Source organism: Simochromis diagramma, unplaced genomic scaffold, assembly GCF_900408965.1.
Source record: "Simochromis diagramma unplaced genomic scaffold, fSimDia1.1 OVJJ01000456.1, whole genome shotgun sequence".
NCBI classification, from domain to species: domain Eukaryota; kingdom Metazoa; phylum Chordata; class Actinopteri; order Cichliformes; family Cichlidae; genus Simochromis; species Simochromis diagramma.
This window is the reverse complement of record NW_024387186.1, coordinates 1,161,264-1,183,350: the sequence shown is the minus strand read 5'-3', so window position 1 is coordinate 1,183,350 and position 22,087 is coordinate 1,161,264. Positions and strand designations below refer to the sequence as shown.

General features: G+C 45.4%; 2 protein-coding genes, 1 long non-coding RNA gene and 1 other non-coding gene across 7 annotated transcripts; 1 reads left to right on the top strand and 3 right to left on the bottom strand.

Moving 5' to 3' along the window:
• Positions 1-1,992: 1,992 nt before the first annotated feature.
• dkc1 (dyskeratosis congenita 1, dyskerin) lies at positions 1,993-6,729 on the bottom strand. 2 transcript variants are annotated; one of them, XM_040049764.1, is made up of 15 exons: positions 6,699-6,729; positions 5,766-5,821; positions 5,597-5,683; positions 5,130-5,221; positions 4,870-5,054; positions 4,582-4,646; positions 4,278-4,404; positions 4,065-4,195; positions 3,712-3,855; positions 3,407-3,527; positions 3,103-3,221; positions 2,927-3,030; positions 2,567-2,609; positions 2,350-2,493; positions 1,993-2,224 (listed from the first exon to the last, which is right to left on the bottom strand). In XM_040049764.1, exons 1-15 carry the CDS (start codon positions 6,712-6,714, stop codon positions 2,162-2,164), a joined length of 1,497 nt encoding a protein of 498 aa, XP_039905698.1. In that variant the 5' UTR covers positions 6,715-6,729; the 3' UTR covers positions 1,993-2,161. The 2 variants fall into 2 exon arrangements, with proteins under 2 accessions (XP_039905698.1, XP_039905697.1); XM_040049763.1 differs by lacking the exon at positions 6,699-6,729 and having other exon boundaries at positions 5,766-6,236.
• Positions 3,287-3,363, bottom strand: LOC120745136. Its single transcript, XR_005698569.1, has one exon. It is a non-coding gene; the product is annotated as a small nucleolar RNA SNORD83 (small nucleolar RNA).
• A 6,206-nt stretch (positions 6,730-12,935) lies between the features above and the next one.
• LOC120745103 lies at positions 12,936-16,651 on the bottom strand. 2 transcript variants are annotated; one of them, XR_005698562.1, is made up of 3 exons: positions 16,541-16,651; positions 14,445-14,523; positions 12,936-14,321 (listed from the first exon to the last, which is right to left on the bottom strand). It is a non-coding gene; the product is annotated as an uncharacterized LOC120745103 (long non-coding RNA). The 2 variants fall into 2 exon arrangements; XR_005698561.1 differs by having other exon boundaries at positions 12,936-14,523.
• On the top strand, positions 16,544-21,548 carry rcor1 (REST corepressor 1). Of its 2 annotated transcripts, XM_040049752.1 has the most exons (13): positions 16,544-17,078; positions 17,158-17,217; positions 17,807-17,887; positions 18,003-18,055; positions 18,673-18,834; positions 18,949-19,067; positions 19,141-19,219; positions 19,299-19,349; positions 19,448-19,594; positions 19,851-19,928; positions 20,280-20,337; positions 20,553-20,800; positions 21,054-21,548. In XM_040049752.1, exons 1-13 carry the CDS (start codon positions 16,916-16,918, stop codon positions 21,096-21,098), a joined length of 1,344 nt encoding a protein of 447 aa, XP_039905686.1. In that variant the 5' UTR covers positions 16,544-16,915; the 3' UTR covers positions 21,099-21,548. The 2 variants fall into 2 exon arrangements, with proteins under 2 accessions (XP_039905686.1, XP_039905687.1); XM_040049753.1 differs by lacking the exons at positions 16,544-17,078; positions 17,158-17,217 and adding an exon at positions 17,406-17,601.
• The last annotated feature ends 539 nt before the right edge of the window (positions 21,549-22,087 follow it).

Genomic DNA, 22,087 nt, shown 5'->3' with positions numbered 1-22,087 from the left:
ACCTGAGTAGCGAAAGACGGCGGTGGGTTTGAAGCCGGGAGTCCGGTGTTCTCACGGCTCTAGTGAGCCTTGCCCCCGGCTAGCTATCGAGCTAGTGGGTAACAAACGTCTCCGAAAACGTCAGAGCGCTTTTGAAAATATGTGGTGTCTTGATAAACTGAGCAGATATTTGAGGTTTACACATTTTCCCTGAAAATATGTTAAACGTTTATTTTGTGACCCAGAAAGAGTAATAAGAGTAATATTAAAACCAACGAGCTGCCGCCATTGTTGGAAACTGAGCAGGGCCGCGCTATGAATTCTGGGACACAGCTTCTTCTTCTTCTTCGGGGTTTAACGGCAGCTGGCATCCTTGTACATGCAGTGCTGCCATCTTCTGTTTCAGTCCGTTATTACACTCTTAAATCCTACTACTTGTTCCTGCGTCTTTTGGGATCTTACAAAGCTTCAAACGACGCGTTGACTATTAAATTAGTCGTCGACGATTTTGATAGTCGACTAATCGTGGCAGCCCTAGTTGCCAGGGGGGCAGGTAGGGCATTAACAGGGAGAGGAGGGGGGCACAAAGAAATACTTTTCTTTCTTATTCTCATTTAAAATGTCTCACTTTTAACAAATAATTATCTGAATCTTTCAACCAACGTTTTCATCTGATGTCAAATGTATAGAAATCCATTATTGTATTCAGTAAATATTAAGTCTAGTTAGTATATACCCTAGTAGGTTATAGTATTCTTTACTTTGTTAAGGTACCATCTGTGCAGTCTGCAATTCTGTTGAAGAAAGATGTTGAATCTATTTAATTACTGGAGAAAAATAATAGATTTATGTGCATTTGTTGTATACGTGCATTAAATTTAAATCGGTTTTGTTAGTTAAGCATCTTGAGGCAGAGGGTGGGGGAGTGGTTCCCTACTTTTTTTCTTTGCTGGGAGTTGGCAACCCTTTTAGTTATAGGTATATGTAATTATAAATTAGGTGTTACTGTTCAGAATACCAGAATAGGGAAGGTGGTGTAGGTTTAAGCTTATTTTAAAGGATTTATGACTTTTCCTATAATACCATGGTGGGCCGGTCACTAGTCAAAATGCCGATATTTTGTCCCAGTCCAGCCCTGTTATTTTCCCGTTATATCTCGCTGATTCTGATCCGTCGGCGCTTTGTGTTTACGTCTCTGTGCAGAAGCGTGTTCCTGCTCTCATTTACTGTTTTAAATGTTTGGTGGTTGTTGAAATTCTGTGAGATTTAACCTGAGATTCTGGCATTTCAGGAAAAATACATTTATTTAAAAATCAATTCAGGATTTTAATGAATCGATATCACTTTATCCAAGCTAGAATAGATTTTAATCGATAAACAAAACCCACTGCTAGTCGACAGTATCGAATGCTGCACTAAGGTCTAGCAGGACAAGCACAGAGATGAGTCCACTGTCAGAGGCCATAAGAAGATCATTTGTAACCTTCACTAAAGCCGTTTGTGCTGTGATGAGCTCTGAAACCTGACTGAAACTCTTCAAATATTTTTTTCTAAGGGTAAAAATTTTACTTTTGAATAAAGTCATTATTAATTAAAAGACTGCTCAGCTTAACTGAGCACTGACCGTCAGGCACTGTAATTATTTATTTGGGACTAACACTAAATCAGATTAACAAGGTCTGAGGAATTAAACTCTGACTAAGGGCCAGTTGGATGATAACAGGACTGGTTTCTGAGCTCAGGTGGAAAAAGCTCAGTCAGGCTTTCAAATGAATCCAAACATGTCTTGATTAATAAGCTAAAGTGGAAAGTTGCTGCCACACCCCCTCCTCTACAATCGTTGTTGCATTTCAGGAGGAAATGTAATGAGATTACAACCAGACAAGCTACAATTTTCTCAACTGGGTCCTGAAGTCACATAATGACATATACAAGTATATGATAAAGCTTTTATTTCTGTTCCCAGGTCAAATTTTCAAAAAACAAACCAAACAAACAAAAAGCTCAAGCTCCGTTTCAGAACAAAAAACATTTAATCTTAAAAGTACAAACAGGTATTTACAGTTTAAAAAAATATTTTTACAAAATAACGTTATGTTCTGCTTGCATGCCGAACTCCCACAACCATCTGCACTCAGGGGTGATGTGGGCTGGGTCTCGCCACCCGTTCACCTGAGACTCCTTACTCTGTGTCACCTTCCTTTTGTTTCTTCTTCTTCTTCTTTTTCTTTGCGCTCTCCACAACCTGCAGGAAGAAGCCATGATGAAAACACGAGTCACACGCACACTGTTGAAAAAATGCAGACAAGCCTCTGTGCAGTCGTTTAAGAGTTTCTTCCTGCTGCACAGTTATGTCACAGATGCACTCACCTGTGCTTCTGGGCCCGTGTCCTCCGCCTCCTCCAGCTGCAGCCTCTTCTCCTTTTTCTTCTTTTTCTTCTCTTTCTTTGCCTCCTCTGCAGACGGTGTGCTGGGTGGCGTTTCACCTTCACTCTCCGTCACCTCCCGCTTCCTCTGCAGATCAGAGCTCAAAGGTCAGCATCAGCTCAGACTACACCTGATTTGAGTGATTACTGTTCGAGTTTACCTTTGTTGAAGCATCGCCCGACTCCCCGGTCACCTGGGAGACACTGTTTAAAAACAAACAAACCAAAACCTTGAACACTTCCTGCTGAACTCAGAAGAGTGACAGCTGGGGTGGACATTGTCACATGACTGTTCTCAGGCGAGCTGCAGATCAGCGGGAAGCTGAGTGAAGGAGCTCAGACCCGAGCATTGCTGTCGCAGACCGACTCCCTCGGAGAGCACGCCAGCTCGGCGAGGGATAACTGTCTGCTTCACCTGCCCGACTTTACCTCACGCTACAGAATCATCTTCAGGTGTTCTTACTGTGTCTGAATAAGAAACGTGCACCTGTCCTCCACTTGGACCCCGCCCCTGCACGTACCTGTAGTCGACGTACTGGTCCTTCCAGTCGGTCGGCGTGCTGCCGTTGGGCTTGCCGTGTTTGTCGAGCAGTCCCTTCTGAATCATCATCTTCTTCTGACTCGCCTGATTAACAAAAACTCGTTAAACACTCGATCAGGTTATTCGCTCAAAGCTGATCAGTGTTGTCAGGCGCACCTTTGGTCCCAGGCCCCATTTGCGGGGATACGTGTCCCTCTCCATGATCACCCTCTTGATCTTTGCCACCACGCCATGGTCACATGTGGATATCACTGCTGTGGTCATCAGCGCCACCGCTGCACAAAAACAAACTGGTCAATGATCCCATCGCTAATTGATAACCTCGATCGAGCAGAGGCGGAGCCATCAGTTATGGGTGATAGATAGCAAGTCATCACGGCCCGAAAGCTGCTGCAGCTACTCAACTCATCACGTGGCTTCACCTAACCAGGACGTGACGGCATCACACCACCTAACTCACCTGTGCAGATGGCCTCGCCCTTCGTTGTTATGACAACGATATCCTGGTTCACCTCGATGCCGTCTTCATACCTGAGCACACCTGGCAGCATGATCTTGGCTCCGTAACAGATGGCGTTCACCTGCAGACAGATGTTTTCAGTGTCACCTGTGCAGGTAAAATTCAGCAGCTCATCAATGACTGTTAATCTCGCTGACAAACAGGTGAAATACGGCGAGCGTCTGCCTGACTTTTACCAAACAGGTGACCTCCACTTTAACATTCACAGTTGTTTTCTAAACTGGGAGGATGCAAGGAAGACTCACAGCGCTGTCCTTCATCACGAGGCGTTTGTGTGACACAAGCAGCTTCTCGAGCGGGAAGATGACTCGGCGCAGGTACGACTCGTCTTTGTTGTGGTCGAACTGCCACTGAGCGTCCAGCACGTCGTGCATAGTCACCAAATTGTCCTGAAACAGAGATCCGGTGAGTGATGTCATCATTAAGTGCTGCGATGTCATGTCGGCGATACTCTGGTTCGGGGTTTGGACACGCCATGTCCGCCACCTCTCCATCGCCGTCTCTGTGTCAAAGTTCAATTGACAGACCTGCACTGAGCAGCGGGCCTGGACTCAACACTTTGAAACCACAGTGACATCACACAGGAAGTGACGCTCACCTTCTCTCCCAGGACCCCTGACCGGACCCTCCTCAGTTCCTGCATCTGGCCTCCAACGCCGAGCATCAGCCCCAGGTGGACGCACAGCGTGCGAATGTATGTCCCCGCCTCACAGCTCACCCAGAATATACCTGCAGGAAAGACGTGACCTGTGACATCACTGCGCCCCCACACAGGTGAAGCGATTAAACGCCAAATGATTGTCTCGCTCACCAAGCCTCCTCTCGGGGTCGTACTCAATGAGTTTGCTCTCGTAAATCGTTCGAACTCTCAGCTGACGTTTGACGGCGGCGATCAGTGGCGGCCGCTGGAACAGAGCGCCCGTCAGGGTCTCCAGCCCCTGCAGATATAATCCCAGTCAGTGGAGGTCACATGACTGGCAGCCAGCCAATAAGAGCTTCAGGAAAACTGTATTAGGATGTTTTTAATCAAAAAGGAGATTTCTAATGATCGATAAGCACGCCAATCAATACTAGAGCAGATCGATGAGCGAGCGCTTGGCGGCAGGAAGTCTTACCCGGGCCAGAACGTGCTCGCTCTCGATGGCGTTGTGCAGCCGAACTATTCCCACGTACTCTTTACCTGCAATAAACACAGAGAGCAGTGAGGCGGCGGCAGTTTACTGGGCCCACGCCTTGGCGAGGGGCAAAGACGGCGAGCCGGACTACAGAGGTGAACCACTTCCTGTCAGCTGATCATAAACTGGTCACAGCAATTGATCGCTGCAAAGGTGTGACCTGCCACACGTGAACCAATCACATCACAATGATCACCTCCAACAGGAACAGGAAGTGGTAATCATTACCTGCACTTTGTTGGGACTTGACCAACCGGGTGGCTCGGTCGATGCAGACGATAAGGCAGCCCGTGACCTTCGGGTCAAGCGTGCCGCTGTGACCCGTCTTCTCGACTCGAAGGATCCGCCGGATCCACGCCACGACCTCGTGGGATGATGGGTTTGCTGGTTTGTCAAGGTTAATGAAGCCCGACCTGACAGGAAACAGCAAGTAGAATCAGAGGGGCGCTGGGATGGCGTATCGGTGAGGTGTGTCGGCGGGGCGGTACCTGACATAGTCGTGGATGTTCCTCTTCAGTGGGTTGCTGCCGCTCGGTAACGGCGTGTAGTGCGCCGTCCGGATATTCAGCTTATCAAAGTTCTGCAGTTAAAAAACACACAAAAAAAACCAACTTTGGCGTCAGAACGTCACTTCCTGTTTGAAGAGCAACAACACAGCACACTGTCAGGCTCTTGGATATGGGTTGCAGTGTCATATGATCAGAACAGGAAGTCGTCTTGGCAGCGGTCGAGTTGCGCCGTTCTCTTGGCGAGGTTCTGTCTGTCGTCCGGCAGAACGCCGGGACGCTGCCAGGACCCCGACCGAGAGGCTCCGCCCCCAGAACGGGAGCAGAAGCACAGACTGCAACTCAAAGGCAGCACTCAGCGAATGGATAAACAGGCTCATCACATCACATGACCATGACTTGACAGGAAGTAGTATGGTGACACTAACAGGCAGACTCAGGTGACCTACCTTTAGCAGCAGCGGCCATTGCGACGTGTCCAATGAGGCGACTTTGGACTCTGGGCGGATGAAGAAGTCCCCGCTCTGCTGGACTTCCTGAACAACAAAAACAAGAAGTTTGTTCACACACTTCACAGTGCCAGGCGCTGAAACGGCGACCTCTGACCTTCTGACTCACCCCAAGATCTTCTTCACTGACTCTCTTCACTTTCTTCTTCTTCTTCACTGACGTTGCTGAAAAACCAACAAACCCTGACATCAGGGTGACAATGAGCATGCTCAGTCTGCAGGCAGACTTTGTCTTTGACCTGCTTTAAGATGATCTAACACAAAAGGTGGGGGAAAAAAATCATCTGGTGCCAAAATGGTGACGACACGAACTGTAATTATTTCACAGGTTAAATCGGCTCATTCTTCTCTCCCTCGTGCGCAGCTGCACAACCACGTGGCCTCCCTGCCACACGTGGTTGTTAGCATGAAGTGGCTAATACACCGAGCTAACAGGCCTTGCTCAATTGCTCAACTTATCAGTAATCAGGCGATTAATAATCAGGATGTTTAACGCGGCCGCAGATCGATGCAGTGAACTGGACCCGATCGTAATAATCAGTGATCGATCCCAGCAGAGACTGACTGAAAGTGATTCAAACCCAGCTCAGTCTGCACCGAGACCTCCCAGCAGCTCAACCAAACCTGCTGATCGATTAAAATCCGCAGATTTATCCGATCCAGCTCACTAATCAGATCCTATCAACACACGATCCACCTGAACAGGTAAACTCAGTTTGCGGTTGCACACGTGCTGCACACATGCGGCTTGCACACACGCAGACACACACTGTCGCGTGTACCTGAGCTCGAACCGGTCCCCAGATCATCCGAACCTTAAACCCAACAAACAGACTCAGAACATTCACGATCAAAAGGCGGTTTTTTCTGGAAAACGTGTTTTCTGCTTTTTAAACGCAGTTCTGCTCAGTCGAAGAGGCTGCGCGTAGCGAGCGGATGTGCGCAGGCGCGGAGGTTCTGGTTCTGTCCGGTCTCTTACGTGAATTTGATTCTGATTAAAACTAAAAGCTGAAAGTTTGGAAGAGACGAGCCTCGTGCTCACCTTCTGTGTCCGCCATCTTCCGTCGACTGAGCGCGTACCGCGACCCCTTCCTCCTCTTCTCCCCCTGCTCCTCCTTCTTCTTTGGTGTTGGCAGAAGCGGAGGGGTTTACCGCCACCTCGTGGTGTGGAGATCACCAAACGTGTCTTTCATTCCTCGCTTCTTCCAGATTTCAGAAACAGGATCGACCTGAAGGTCAAAGTTCAGACTGAGTGACTCCCACTGTGACTCCTCCTCAGTGTGACTATATGTCCTGATGGGAAAGTGGACATGTGAGTGAGGCTCCTCCTGTGTGACCAAACTAGGGGTGGGTTTAAAAAATAGATTTCCCGATTCAAATCGAATTTAGTTTGAATAACGCAATACCGATTCATTAAATCCTGAATCAACTTTTTAAAATATAAATGTACAGAGCGTGGATCGTTCACCCGACGACACGAACACGCTGTCGGGGCACTGCATCACTTCAGCAGCATCAGGTAATGTTCATATGTGGATCAGAGTTTTCTTCAGTTTTTGATCTACTTTTTATTAAGTTTTTCCTTTTTCTACATATAAACAAAAGGAGAAGAGAAGGATTACATTTGTTCTTCCTGACCTTTGGTGTCCAGGTGACTTCATCTGTGTTTAGGGCCAAAAAGAAGAGCAGAGGAAGAAGAGCAGGTAATCAATCAATCAATCAATCAATCAATCAATCAATCTTTATAAAGCACTTTTCATACAGCAATGTAGCACAAAGTGCTTTACATGGTTAAAAGCAGCCCACCCCACCCTGCCCTCCAACTCACTCCCCACACTCTCATTAACATAAACGATCATGGATACATACACTCCCCCCCCACACACACACACACGCACACTTAAAGAGTAAACTTGGGCTGGGCACACATGAGCCAGGTGAGGAAACAGTATCACAGGGAGCCATCTGCACCGGGAGCCGGTCACAGACCGCAGCCTCCAGACCGGGCACACAGCAGGAGGGAGGCAAAGAAGCCCCCCAGCCAGGCTGAGAGGACCCCCAGAGCCCCAGCAGCCACGGTCGATCACAGCCCCAGTGCAGAGAGCGCCCTCCGAGGAAACACTGGAGCTATGACCCAATAAGAGTATATACAGAATAAAAAGATAAAATAAATAAAAATGGGGTTCAATATAAATATAAATAGAGTAAGAAGATAAAAAATGAATAAGAATAAAATCAATAAATATTAGGTAAAGCCTAAATTAATAAATAGAATAACAGGATAGAATAAATAAGCATAAAATAAATAAACGTTAGGTGAAAGCTAAATTAAAAAGGTGGGTCTTGAGCCTGTTCTTAAAAACATGTACGTTCTCTGTGGCCCTGAGCTCCTCCGGCAGGCTGTTCCACAGACGAGGACCATACCACTGAAACGCTGCCTCTCCGTGAGTATGTGTCCTGACTTTGGGAACAATCAAAAGGCCAGTACCAGAGGACCTCAGGGTCCGCGAGGGTTCGTATGGTAAAAGCAGATCTGAGAGATAAGAAGGCCCAAGACCATTAAGACATTTAAAAACCAATAAAAGAACTTTAAAATCGATCCTGAAACACACGGGGAGCCAATGCAGTGATTCTAAAACCGGTGTAATGTGGGCCCACCCTCTGGTCTTCGTCAGAACACGAGCTGCAGAGTTTTGTAAAAGTTGTAAAGGTGAAATATTATTTTTGGGGAGACCAGAGAGCAGGGCAGTAATCAATGCGACTGGTAATAAAAGCATGCATCAGCATCTCCGTGTTGGCCCGAGAGAGAATTGGGCGGACTCTGGCTATATTCTTTAGATGATAAAATCCAATTTTGGTTACATGTTTAATATGTGGGATAAAACCAAGCTCAGAGTCAAAAATAACACCCAGGTTTCTCACTTGTAGCGAAGGACATAGTGAAAATGCCTGTAATTTAGACAAGAGTTTCTCTCTCTGAGCCTCGGGACAGATGATTAAAACTTCAGTTTTGTCCTGGTTAAGCTGTAAAAAGTTTTCTGCCATCCAAGATCTTATATCTAAAATACAGTTAAAAAGAGCATCCATTGGTCTGGTGTCATCAGGAGACACGGAGATGTACAGCTGAGTGTCATCAGCGTAACTGTGGAAGTTCACTCCATGCCTCCTGATGACACCGCCGAGAGGGAGCATATACAAATTAAAAAGTACAGGGCCTAGAACCGACCCTTGAGGCACACCACATGTCATTTTATGGATCTTAGAGGAGCATGTATCCATACTCACTCACCATAAAAGTTCTGTCTGAGAGACAGGAAGTGAACCAGTTGTGTACAGCACCAGAGAGGCCCACCATGTGTTTCAGTCTGTTTAAAAGAATAGCGTGGTCTACTGTATCAAAGGCTGCGCTTAGATCCAGCAGCACCAGGACTGAGAGCTTTTGGGCGTCCCAGTTACATCTAAGATCATTTAAAACCTTTAGGAGAGCCGTCTCTGTGCTGTGGTTCACCCTAAATCCAGACTGGAATATCTCCAGGATCTGTCTATCATTGAGAAAATCAGTAATCTGAGTAAAAACAAGTTTTTCTAAGATTTTACTTAAAAATGGTAAGTTGGATACAGGTCTGTAGTTATTAAAATCATTACAATCCAAATTGCTCTTCTTCTATTGCAGCCACTTCAGAGGTTAGATAGCGCCTCCTTACAGTTCGAGCTCTCCCGCTGAATAAAACCGGTGATGTTAAAAAACACACAGTAGTGGTCAGAGACAGCCAAGTCAACAACAGAGGACACACTGGTGGACAGCCCATGGGTGATGACCAGGTCCAGAGTGTGTCCTCTGTTGTGAGTCGGCTGTGTGACGTGCTGGGTAAAATCCAAACAGTGAAGAATGTTTAAGAATTCTTTTGCTGCAGGGTCAGAAGGATTATCTATGTGCAGGTTAAAATCACCGGTTAGAATTATCATGTTATATTTTGAATGTATGTTTGTTAAAAATTCTGAGAATTCCTTGATAAAAGCAGCGCTGTCTTTAGGTGGTCTGTAAACTGTGACAGATAAAACTGGAGGGCTGCTAAAAACAATAGCATGAAATTCAAAAGTGGTAAAATGATCAAATAAAATTTGTTTGGTGGTGAGTGTGTTGTTGGTTAAAGATGCAGTCCCACCACCTCGCTCACCACTTCTAATTGAAAAAGAGAGATTAAAATTTGGTGGGGAGGCCTCAGTGAGAACAACTGGTGCATCCGAGCCCAGCCATGTTTCAGTTAAAAATAAACAATCAAGTTTATTATCTAAACTTAAATCATTAATAATAAAAGACTTGTTCAACAGAGAGCGGACATTTAAAAGTGCCATACTGAGACTGGTGGATTTTTGACAATAGAGTTGAATGGATGTTGATATTTTTGAAGAGGCCGGAGGTTATTAATGTTTTTGGAGTTACTGGATTTATGATGATTTTGTTGCTCTCTGTTTGTGATTATGACGGGTATTGTGTTGACTGTGGGAGAGAGAGGTCCGAGTCCAGAGTTTCGTGTATTACTGTTAAAAGTGGAACAAATATAGGAGCTGGGACCAGGGGGACATCAGTCAGTGGCGGACAGATCAGCAGGTAATGTCGGTTTGGGGTAATGACAGGGCCGTGTGCGGGAGTGCTGTACGCCAAATGCCAAATTGACGGACAGCAAACGGCGTCCCCAGGTGTTGAGGTGGAGCCCGTCTGCCCCCAAAAGATGCCTCCTCTCCCAGGAACTCGTCTCAGAGCCTGTTACCTGGAGCTCTGATAGTGAGCCGTTTGACTGTGCGGTCAGAGGGCCCAGTGGCGCCAGTGTCCGGCAGCCTCGGCTCTGTCAGTGCGCCCCAGGGTGGCTGTGGCTACAATGTAGCTTGCTATCGCCAGTGTGTGAATGTGTGTGTGAATGGGTGAATGACTGAATGTAGTGTAAAGCGCTTTGGGGTCCTTAGGGACTAGAAAAGCGCTATACAAATGCAGGCCATTTACCATTACAGGACGAACTCCCAACTCTTGAGCCACGATCGCCCGGGAAGACTAAACACTACATGAAACTCGAAAACTTGGAACAAGGAACAAGTGGCATTGACGTGCTGTGTGTTTCTGTTTCTTCCGGTTTGCGTTCACACACAAGGAGCACATCTTTTTGTGGACAACGTAGTTTTTTTTTTAATGGTTCTTGTGCTTGGAGACTGTGAGCAGCCACACTCCTGTTACTTACACCAGGGATGTGCCGTTCGGTCTCCGTAGCTCTGTGGTGCTGCATGTCAGTGAGTGGTCTGATGTTCCCTGTGAGCTGAGGAGGAAGAGTCGCAGATCCTGCGTCAGCAAACCGAAGGAGAAGGGACAGACCCGTCACTGAGCTGCTAACTGTTAGAGTGAGGCCGTATTATCTACCACGTGCTGTTTGTATGTCCGACCCTCTGCTAAATGCAGCAACAGCTGCGATGTTATCTGTTACCAGCAGACTCCAAACACAGCATCCCCAGGCCTTTTCCAATCTGCCGATTTGAATTATATCTCTTAATCCTGTACTCTGCTCACCTTCACCCAACACATTACCTACCACACCAGAGACTCTGGGGGGCTCAGATCACAGCCTGGTTCATCTCGAGCCTGTGGGTAAACCAGAGATGGTCTGAGGGACTGCTTCAGCTCCACTGTCTGGGGAGATCTCTGTGCTCCTCATGGGAGGACACTGACAGCATCACAAACAACATTAAGTTCTGTGTGGACAACACTGCGCCCTCTTGAAGGTACGGTGTTTCTCCAATAACAATCCCCGAATCAACCCTAAAATAAAGGAGAAGAAAGAACCATTAGATCAAATAAGGTAGGAGCTGAGAGCTGAAGAAGGAAGATCAGGGATGGAGAAAACATCTGCAGGAAGAAGCATGGCATCAGCTCCAGGCTCCTAAGGTGGTTGTGTTGTGTGGCATCATGGGATACATGTCTGGGGAAGGTGGGGAAAGTACCACGGTGCATCTACGGTGCACATAGCAGGGTCGCAGGTCCTTCCTCCCAGCAGCTGTTTTAACCATGAACTTTGTCAATGAGAGACAATAAAGGATATTTATAGTCTATTCTATTCAGTACTTCTCCACTGTGTGAGGCACAGCGACAGATCAGAGTATTCATATTATTTTCTTAAACGTCCTTCATATATTCCATTGATGTTAGTGCTGTGAAGAATCTCCTGCACGTTTCTGTTAGTTTGTGCATCAGCGAAACAATGCAAACTATCATCACTGAATCATTAAAAAAATAATTAAAAAGAATTTTATAAAAAACATAAACCTCATTAATTCATGTTTATTCACAACAGAACATAGTATCGAGCGTTGTTCCGTTCTGTCCGAGGGATGATTCTAGCTGCTCTTTGGTGCAGTTCAGTTGGCGATGTTCTGGCTTTGTGGAGGGCTTTCTTATAAAGCAACAAACTATTTCTCCAGGCTAAATGATGATCCTCTAAATTTGTGACACGTCATTTCCTCTCCAGCTTACGAGTCATCTGCTTTAGGCTACGTGTTTGAGAATTATACCACGGAGTCAGGTACTTCTGATTAGAGACCTTAGTTTTCACAGGAGCTACAGTATCCAGAGTCGTACGTAGTGAGGAGGTAAAATTATTAACAAGTTGATCGACCTCTGTTGGAGTAGTGTTCAGATAGCTGCTCTGCTCTGTGTTGGTACAGGGCATTGAAGATGATAACAGTGGGTGGATTATATTCTTAAACTTCTCAATTGCCCCTCGGGGATAAATAAAGTCTTCTGAATCTGAATTAGTTACAGCACTTTCAGAAAGACATCTACTGTGATGAAGTCTACTCCCCACTGCTGGGTAAATTATTGTAAATGTAAATGTTATCAGGAAATGATCACCTGTCCCATACAACACACTCTAATCTGGGCAACTAAGGGAACCAAACTGGAAAAATAAAGAACGGGAAGTTTGAAATGTTTGAAGGTTGAAAGGGAAATGATTTTGTTTGAGTGCTAGAGCTCGAGGATTAACAGGAACACGTTTGCTTTTGACGAGATTAATCTTAAAGCCACAGCAAAAAAAAAAAAAAACTGACCTCTACAAAAGAGACACGATTGGTGGGATGCACATAGAAGAAGGTCATGTGCATAAAGAAACAGCTAAACCACTTCCCACAACCTCATTCAACACTGTTCAACACAACAAAGAGATAATTCCACTCAACACAATCAAATGCTTTCTCTGGTTTTAGCGAAACAACTAATTCAGACAGGACAGCAGTGTGTGAACACTGAAAACCAGATGAAGCCCTTTAATGAAGCAGTTTTGTTCCTGTGAGAGAAGTCCAGGAAGAACCATCTCAAAATGAGCTGCTAACACTTTAGCCACGATTAAGAAGATACAAGATATATATAGCAGGTACAGGAAGTAGGATCTTTTTTCACAAGTAGTAGTAGCATATTTGTCTTTGTTCAAGTCGGTTCAATTGTATTTATATAGCATCAAATGACAACAACATTTGTCTCAAGGTGCTTTATGCTGTAAGGTAAAATCCCTACACTGTAACATCTAACTGGTTCCCAGAACAAAGTAAACTAAGGTTGGACAACTTATTCATTGCAAGTGCATAGTACTACAAATAACATGAATTTTCTGAGAGATATATTAATTGTTTACCCACTGAAGAAACTCTTCAAGTTCTACTAAATTAAGAAAACAATTGGTGCTAACTTTTTAAAATTTTGTTTACACACAAATTAAATGTGACTAAATCACATGTTTTTTTCTTATATTTCCAGTACAAGACCTACTATAAACCTTGTAAGTATTATTCAAAAAGAATAATTAACACTTCCTGAAGTTAGAATCAGCCCAACTTCTATTTTCAAATGCAAAAAAGTATATGAGCCAACATACCAGACACTGTTCTGCTGAACAACAAACTATTCCCACTATAGTAGCTCGTTACAATTAATTATATTAATTGTGTATTTGCTTGTTAAACAATTTTAAACTTTAATAATCTCACAATAAAACTTACTCGGGCACAGACCAGCTGAATTCAGAATAAAAGTCACAAGTTTGTTTACAATCACATTGGGTTCAAAGGTGAAAGTGTATGCAATGTATGGGGCTGGGATTTCCAGGGATGGAAGGGGAACGGCTCCAAAACACACTACACACATCCGCTCCTCACTCTCCACTTTCAAGTCCTCTTCGACACCTCACTGCCAGACTCAGGAAACAGGAACGGGTCCAGGAGGACAAGGAAACGCCGTTAGAACAGACTAGTACTTCACACTGGAACCAGGGGCTAACCGGCCTGTACTGACAAGAGTTACTCAACAATCCAGCCAAGAAGTTCACTGAACCACCATGTTAAATAATGGCTCAGGCAATCAGGCAGATCTGTGGCAGGTGGGTGATTAAACCAGGTGCGTGGGCCAAGGTTGTGGGTAGCTGACACTCTTCCTCATTGCTTTCGTTTTAGTCACCCACTGCTGTGCTTGGCCCTGGAGTGTCTTCAGGGAGAGAGGAAATTAGGACAGGAGGCTTAATGGAATGCCTCTGTCCTATAACCTCATCCATGAGGGCAAGGGTTACCCTAACCCTAACCCAGCAGTGGGCTTCCCACTGACCCCCTCTCCTGAGTCTGGATACTTGCAATCCTAAAGGCAGAGGAAATCAAAAATGACAGCAGGCAAGTAAAAACACCACAACAACTCTTAGTAATTGCACATTTATCAACCTGTGTTCTTATGAATTATCTTCTTGATAACACACATACATACTTTGTTTGTTTGTTTTTTTAAGTTGTCCCATTTCTTTCTGGCCTGCAAGGGGTTGACTTTCCCCTTCTCCAGAATTTTCCTGTCACACACAACAAATAAGATAAGAGTGGAAACCATGGCAACTATGTTAATCCCTAAATCCTATTTATTATAGAGCCGTTTAGGCTCTATAATAAATGGAGCTTTTCATTCTGATGATCTACAGAATAATTTGGGCAGCAAAGAAAATTTCACCGTCCAAAAACTTGCAGGCTTCACTATAGACTGTGCAGTCAGTTTGTGGTATATTTGAATAAATGCAGAGCAAACTGTGGTTGTTTGTATTTACTTACACAAAATGAGATAAAAACAAAATAAAATGACCATTTCATCTGGTGCTATTGACATTTTCAGGCCATTTGTATGACCTCAGATGCCGTCTCTCAATCTAGTTCTTTGTTTTGTCTAAAAACAAAAACCAAATCAAAAATTTATGAACTAGTTAATCATTTCAGTTATACTTATATCCACACCTGGGTGACTAATTTGTATGTTTTATATATAAAACTCCAAAAGTAACATAAAGAGAATCCAAACACTCGAGTAAAGCAGGCGACCTGTGAGTTGTAAGCTACCTAACCCTAAGTACAGTATAGAGTAAATGTACTTAGTTACATTCAACCACGGAAAAGCAACATTTCCAGCTTACTATGTTTTTCCGATTTGAGACAAATCAAATAAATTGAGTTGAACAGCTTTTTGAATGAATAGTACTGGTAACTTACTTCAGTCTACTTAATATTTGTTAATTAAGCACAATATTAGATTTTACAGTGTACAATAATATTGAGAAAAACCCAACAATCATATGACCCCCTATGAGCAAGCACTTTGGTGACAGTGGGAAGGAAAAACTCCCTTTTAACAGGAAGAAACCTCCGACAGAACCAGGCTCAGGGAGGGGCGGGGCCATCTGCTGTGACCCAGCAGCGTACATCTATTGCAGCATAACTAAGGGAGGATTCGGGGTCACCTGGTCCAGCCCTAACTATATGCTTTAGCAAAAAGGAAAGTTTGAAGCCTAATCTTAAAAGTAGAGATAGTGTCTGTCTCCTGAATCCAAACTGGAAGCTGGTTCCACAGAAGAGGGGCCTGGAGACGGGTTAATGTAGGAGGCAGGGAACCATGTTCCAGAGAGGAGGCAGTTATTATTAAATATTTAAAAAAATAAAATAAAATAAACTCAATAGGAAACCCATCAGGGCCTGGAGCCTCATGACTTTGCATGGATTTAATTCAAAGGAAAATGTGCTCTAGACTGAGAGGTGCATCAAGCCTATGAAGGAATATGAAGATTTTGAAGGAAAGTCATTCTGACAATGATTTAGACTGATAAAGAGAAGAGTAAACATTTCTACAAATATTTTAATAGCTACTGGTTTAAAAACGAGATTGCCAGAGGAATCAATACTTTGAAGGTTTCAGTTGGTGTGCTAAAAGCCTGCTTGGTTTCTCACCATAATCACAATAATAAACAGCACAGGAAGGCGATATCAGACCATCGAGCAGCTCTGACTGAAGGTTTTATCGTTGTTTCATTGACCTCTCTGATGGCTTTTTGACATTTCTTGAATCAACATCGTGAATTTGAGTTTAAAATTAACTGAGTTTGTTTTTGTGTCACGATGAACCGAGAAAGAAAGGATTCCCACCTAGATAAACTTTGACAGATTCCCGTGATACTGAATAAGAAACTGAACTGTTACGGATTTTAAAAAATCAATTGGATTAAAGCAGTGAAGGGATTAAATTGACGATCCGAAAGATCAAGTGGATTGAATCTCCGTGGTAACGAGTTTAATTATCCCACGGGATATTATTGATCAATCTGTGATTTGCTGTGAATGTTTAATTTAAACATCTGACTGATTGCAGGGTGTTTGCGGAAATCGACCGCGATCATTAAAAACTGATCAATACTGCCCAGAGTACTGCTCGGTGATCTTTCGGTTATGGGTCAGCTGTGCAGAATATTGATCAGTGATCAGGGCTGTTCCGGATGTCCTGTGATGGCAGCTCTCTCTCTCTCTCTCTCTTTCTCACACACACACACACACCGAGCCGCCTGCACGCGCCTCTCTGATCGCTCTTGTTGGTTTGTATCAGCTGATCGGAGCGGGTTCGGCTCTGGGTCCGGCTCCGGGTCGGGATCCCTGTACGGTTCCGATCTAATCCGGCTTCGTCTGGTTTGGGCTCTTTGTTCCGGAACTTTTCGGACTCTTCGGTGAGCTGTTAGCCGTTAGCCTCTCCTAGCTGCAGCGGATCGATTCTTTCCTCGGAACCTTCCACAGCACAGTTCCTGTTTCAACCCGACCCGTTCCCCGGCTGCCCGGCCCGGACTCTCGCTCTGCTCCGGGCCGACAGGCGGCTCGGTTCGCTTAGTGGAGCGGCTGAGCTAACAAGCTAACAGTTAGCCTGAGCTAGCTGCTAGTATGCCCGCGATGCTGGAGAGGAACCCAGAGGCTTCGGGCAAGAGGAGAGGCCGAGCCCCGGGAGGAGGGCCCGTCGGCGGAAAGAGTCTGTCCGGTAATGGACCCAGTACCAACAGCTGCTGGGAAGAAGGAAGTTCAGGCTCGAGCAGCGACGACGAGCATGGTGGGTAGCCTCGATCATCGCCGCCGCTGCTGAGACTAATCTGAGTACTGTACTGAGTACTGTGTGTGTGTGCGCGCAGGTGGAGGAGGGATGCGGGTCGGACCGCAGTACCAGGCCGTGGTTCCCGACTTTGACCCGGGTAAGATTGCGGCTGGCTCGGGAGCCTCGCAGCGGAGTAGTAGCCTCGAACAATACCAGCTGTAAAGTTTGCTGGTGCCGGTTCCACCTCCACATGTGTGTCCGGCTCTGGTTCTGGGTTCTTTTGTGTTTCAGGAGCTTTTGTTTCCTTAGCAGAAGCAGCTCGAGGCTCCTCCTCACAGTCAGAGCATTCAACTTTAGTCACAAACTTCACACACCGACAATATTCAATAATCAGATAACAGTCATCAATAATCGCTGCAGAATCTGACCAGATTCCTGAAAACTGGTCAGAGTAACAGCTCTGAGTTAAACTTCATGTTGATCCTCACAGTGATGCTGAGTCTGAACCCTTCTTCACACAACCACCTGAAAAGTCGTACAGGTGAGCAGCTCTGCCTGCTCAGGTGTGGCTGGTGGCTCAGAAGGAGCTGCTCCATTTTCAAAGTTAGTTTATTGATAAACTTCTGATCAGCTCCAGCGTTCTACCAGCACTGTTACAGCATGAATCCCTCATCGAGTTATTGAATGTGATGTGAGAACCATTCTAATTAATTAATAATCTCATTAACGTGTGTGTGTGATTCCAGATGTAGCCCGGGCGGCTCATCTCCGGGAGAACCTGGGGATGTTGGTTTGGATCCCCAACAGCTGCCTGAATCAAACACAGTGTAAGAAATGGCTCATTGACCTGAGAACATGGTGCACTGATGCGAGTCTGATGGTGTTTTGTGGGTGGTTTTGTTTTTTTGTTTTTGTTTTTTGTTTTTTTTTTCTCTGTTGCAGTGGACGAGTACATCGCCATCGCCAAAGAGAAGCATGGCTACAACATGGAGCAGGTAATTGTTCACAACTTGGTCACTTTTTTTATTTTAATTCCTCTTGTTCCGCCATATTTAGACGTTGGTTCACGCTGCCATCCTCAGTCAGTAACAGGTGTACTTATGAACACAGTGTTATTTTGGAGGTTCAGTCGCTGCTAATCATGTGGTGCTGCCCCTTTCTCTCTCCTCTTTGGCTTCCTGCTCCTTCTCCACGTTGGACTGCAGCTGGTGAGGGGCTTGGAGAAAAAAACGTATAAATTACATCTTTAACAGGGCGCCTGCTTTAGCAGCGAACATGTGACTATCTGAGCATGTGCACAAACCGATGTCACACTCAGCGACCCGAGTGTCGGATCTGCTTTTCTTTGTTAATTCAAAGTGCTCTGCAGAACTTTGCTTCACTTTCAGGATGGTAAAATAAAATTCAAGTTCTCTCAGGAATATCAGACAGGTGGACCTGAAGTTCCTGTGTTTTTAAACTCACTGCCTTCACGCCACCATCACATGTTCAGCTGTTAGAGGGCCTGAACACACAGGAAGTGCTCAGCGTTTGCAGGGACCGTACAGATCATCACACCAAATGTCCTTCAGTATTTACAATGTCCACATTTTACCTGTCTCACCTGTCACAGGCGCTGGGCATGCTCTTCTGGCACAAACACAACATCGAGAAGTCTCTAGCCGACCTGCCAAACTTCACTCCGTTCCCCGATGAGTGGACAGTGGAGGACCGCGTTTTGTTCGAGCAGGCCTTCAGCTTCCACGGGAAGAGCTTCCACCGCATTCAGCAGATGGTACCAGTGCTCCCAGTCATTTTCCCCCCTTTGACCAGTGCTCCCAGTCGTAGTCTCCCTCTGTGACCAGTGCTCCCAGTTTGACCAGTAGCTCCTTGTTGTGTCTGTCTGTAGTTACCTGATAAGTCGATGCCCAGCCTGGTTCGGTTTTATTACTCTTGGAAGAAGAGTCGCAGTAAAACCAGCCTGATGGACCGCCAGACTCGGAAACACAAACGAGAGCGAGACGACAGGTGAGCAGATACCTGCGCAGGTGTGGGTGCTACCCGATTGGCCGATGAGTGTAAATATAAATGTCTGTTTCAGTGACGATGAAGTCGAGGACGGTAATGGAAATCCTCCGAGTGACTCTGAATTGGACGTAAATAAAGAAGACAAGAAGGAGGTACAAAGTTCAGTGTTTACTTGTTTGTTTGTTTGTTTACCTGTTTGTTGCTGTTGTTTACCTGTGTGACTCTTTTCAGGTGAGCTCAGGTTCAGAGAGGTCAGAGGTGAAACCAGTTTCTGGTCTGAAGGTAAGAACACCTTAGCAACCCTCAGACCGTAGCCTGTATGTTCGTACCTGTCTGTTAGATGGGTGACGGCGGCTGCCTCTCTCTCTGTTCACCTGCAGACAGGTGGGAAGGCGTCCCAGCGGATGAAGAAGCGCCCCCCCAGAGGGATGTTTCTGAACCATCAGGACGTTGTTTCTCTGTCGTCCTCAACGCCTCAGGGACTCATCAGACAGCTCGACTCGCAGCTCGTCTCCATCAAGAGACAGGTGAGTCCATGGTCACAGAAACGCTAGAACGGGGAGGTGCAACCATCGCCAGAAATCTACAGAGGGACTGAAAATAGTCAGAGGGCTGGTCAAGTAACGGCGTTTATCACCGATACAAACAAACCTAACCTAAACAAAAGGTCACCTGTACGAGCTGCAACAGGTAAACGGCTTCACGCCTGATCATCTGCACAGCGTGGATACCTGCACTCACCTTGATCACATTCCTGTTTCTGAGCCTCAGTCTCTGTTTCAGATTCAGACCATCAAACAGACCAACAGCGTGCTGAAGGAGAAACTCAGCTCGGGGCTGGACGAGTTCAGGCTGCCAGAGGTAACCGCGGCAACGCGATAACACAGCAACATGGCAGCGCAATACAGCAACGCAGTACAGTAACACATAACCGCAATACAGCAACACAGTACAGTAGCACACAAACGCAATATAGAAATACACAAATGCAGTTCAAAAACACACAAATGCAGTACAGCACAGTGAGTGTATCCTCACTGATTTTTCTCTGTGATTTCGACGATCGATTCAGATCACTTTATTCAAACTAATAAAGTCACTGAGCATCGAAATCACAGAGAAAAATCAGTGAGGATACACTCACAGCAACTGAAAGAGCGCGCTCTTTCAGTTGCTGGTGTTCCTGGATGCTAACGTTTCTTTATGTTTCAGGTGAACCAGAAGTTCAATAACCGTTGGACCACAGAGGAGCAGCTGCTCGCCGTCCAAGGTAATACCTGAAACAGGTCACCTGACAGATGTTCTCATCTTTTTAAAGCATCTGTTTATCAGCGTCAGGGTTGATTGATCAGACATGTAAAATCGTAACTGGATAACCTATCGAGGTGCGGACATGTGAACTCGAGCCTTCTATGAAGGCTGCTGTCAGACTTCTCAGTCAGTGATTGGTCGATGACTGTCTCCCTCCCGTCCAATCCTACACAGCCATCAGGAAGTATGGGCGGGACTTCCAAGCCATCTCAGATGTGATTGGTAACAAGTCGGTGGTGCAGGTGAAGAACTTCCTAGTAAACTACAGACGCAGGTTTAACCTGGACGAGGTGCTGCAGGAGTGGGAGGCGGAGCACGGCATGGAGGTGGGGGCAGGAGCGAGCGAGGACGACAGGATGGAGGAGAAGATGGAGGTGTGTCCCACTGAGGAGGATGAGGTCACCGCCAAGCAGACCAAGGAGGTGAGGACACAAATCCCAGCATGCTTGGCAGCACACATACCTGTCTGGGTCATGTGACCTCCATTTTTTACGGTTCCTGTGTCAGCTCATGCTACTCATGTGACTGATTTTGGTCTCAGTGGATGGGATGATTTTAGAGGCATTAAGGAAGTTGTACTAATGAGACTGCATGACTCAAATTACATACACCTGGCCACATCTGCACTCACCTGCTCAGGTGGGACAGTCTCACTGTGTTTTTCTTCTCCTACAGGATTCGTCCTCTCCACTGAATGCCAACAAGCCTTTGGCCTCCTGAGACCTTCTGGCCCTTCCTCTTTAGATTCAGGGCTCTGCCCCTCCAGTTTCAGGCCCCGCCCCACAGGCTTTATAATGTAATTTTTTTTTTTATTGTATAATGTGTTTCTCTTTAATTTTCTCCGTTTTTAGATCAGGTGTGGGGTTTGTTTTATTAACCTGTCATTTACTGCTCGCTCTGGACCAATCAGACCCGTCAGTCCAAATGGGCGGAGCTTTTGTTCCTTATTTTCTGCTTTTCATGCTTTTTTTGGGTTGTTTTTTGCTTTTATTACTTCCTGTTTGGTGTGTTGGGGATAGGGTGTCAGACTGAAGCAGCCATGTTGGATGACCTTGTTCAGGAAGGAGGTGTGTCCTAACCTGATGGCATCTTTTTTGGGGTTTTTTTTTTTTTTCTATTATTTTAGGACTTTTTAGAAGAAAGACAATAAAACCAAAGTTGATCAGTAAAGTAATTTGTATGTTTTCTTCTTTGAGACCAAACTGAGTCCTCAGGTGATTTAAGAGAAGTGGCGCCCCCTGCTGTCTGTGTTTGTGTGCTACAGAGACAGACTGACCAGCTGTGTCTACTGATGGAAAATGAGCCAAATAGAAACGAGTCACCATAATAAGTCACAGCAGTCTCCTCAGACAGTGGAAACACTGAGGTTTCTTTTCATTATTATTGTAACAGCAGATCATAAAACATCTCAGGACGCAGAGTTAATTTTCATTAATCTGCAGCATCATAAATGAGTTTTCAAAAATAATCTCAGGATTTAAATCGGCGTGTGTACCTGAGCCGGTCTGATCTGCAGCTCAGTGGGGCAGACACAAACTCTATTTATCTGTAAAATAAATCAGAAACTACACTTTAATCATTTTCCTTTTCTTGGTTCAGGCTGCTGCTCTTAAAGCTCACATGGAAATTAAAATAAACACTGCAGCTTTTGTACTGCGTTGCTGTATTGCGGTTATGTGTTACTGTACTCACACTTTGCAAAACTCTGT

Coding starts and splice junctions, on each gene's coding strand:
- dkc1 (XM_040049763.1), bottom strand. CDS start 5,864: ATGCTCATTGTCACCCTGATGTCAGGGTTTGTTGGTTTTTCAGCAACG. Junction 3,856..4,064: donor CAGGGGTCCTGGGAGAGAAG/GTGAGCGTCACT, acceptor TCTCTGTTTCAG/GACAATTTGGTGACTATGCA. Junction 2,494..2,566: donor CGGGCGATGCTTCAACAAAG/GTAAACTCGAAC, acceptor TCTGATCTGCAG/AGGAAGCGGGAGGTGACGGA.
- rcor1 (XM_040049752.1), top strand. CDS start 16,916: ATGCCCGCGATGCTGGAGAGGAACCCAGAGGCTTCGGGCAAGAGGAGA. Junction 17,218..17,806: donor GGTTCCCGACTTTGACCCGG/GTAAGATTGCGG, acceptor GTGTGATTCCAG/ATGTAGCCCGGGCGGCTCAT. Junction 19,929..20,279: donor ACGAGTTCAGGCTGCCAGAG/GTAACCGCGGCA, acceptor TTTATGTTTCAG/GTGAACCAGAAGTTCAATAA.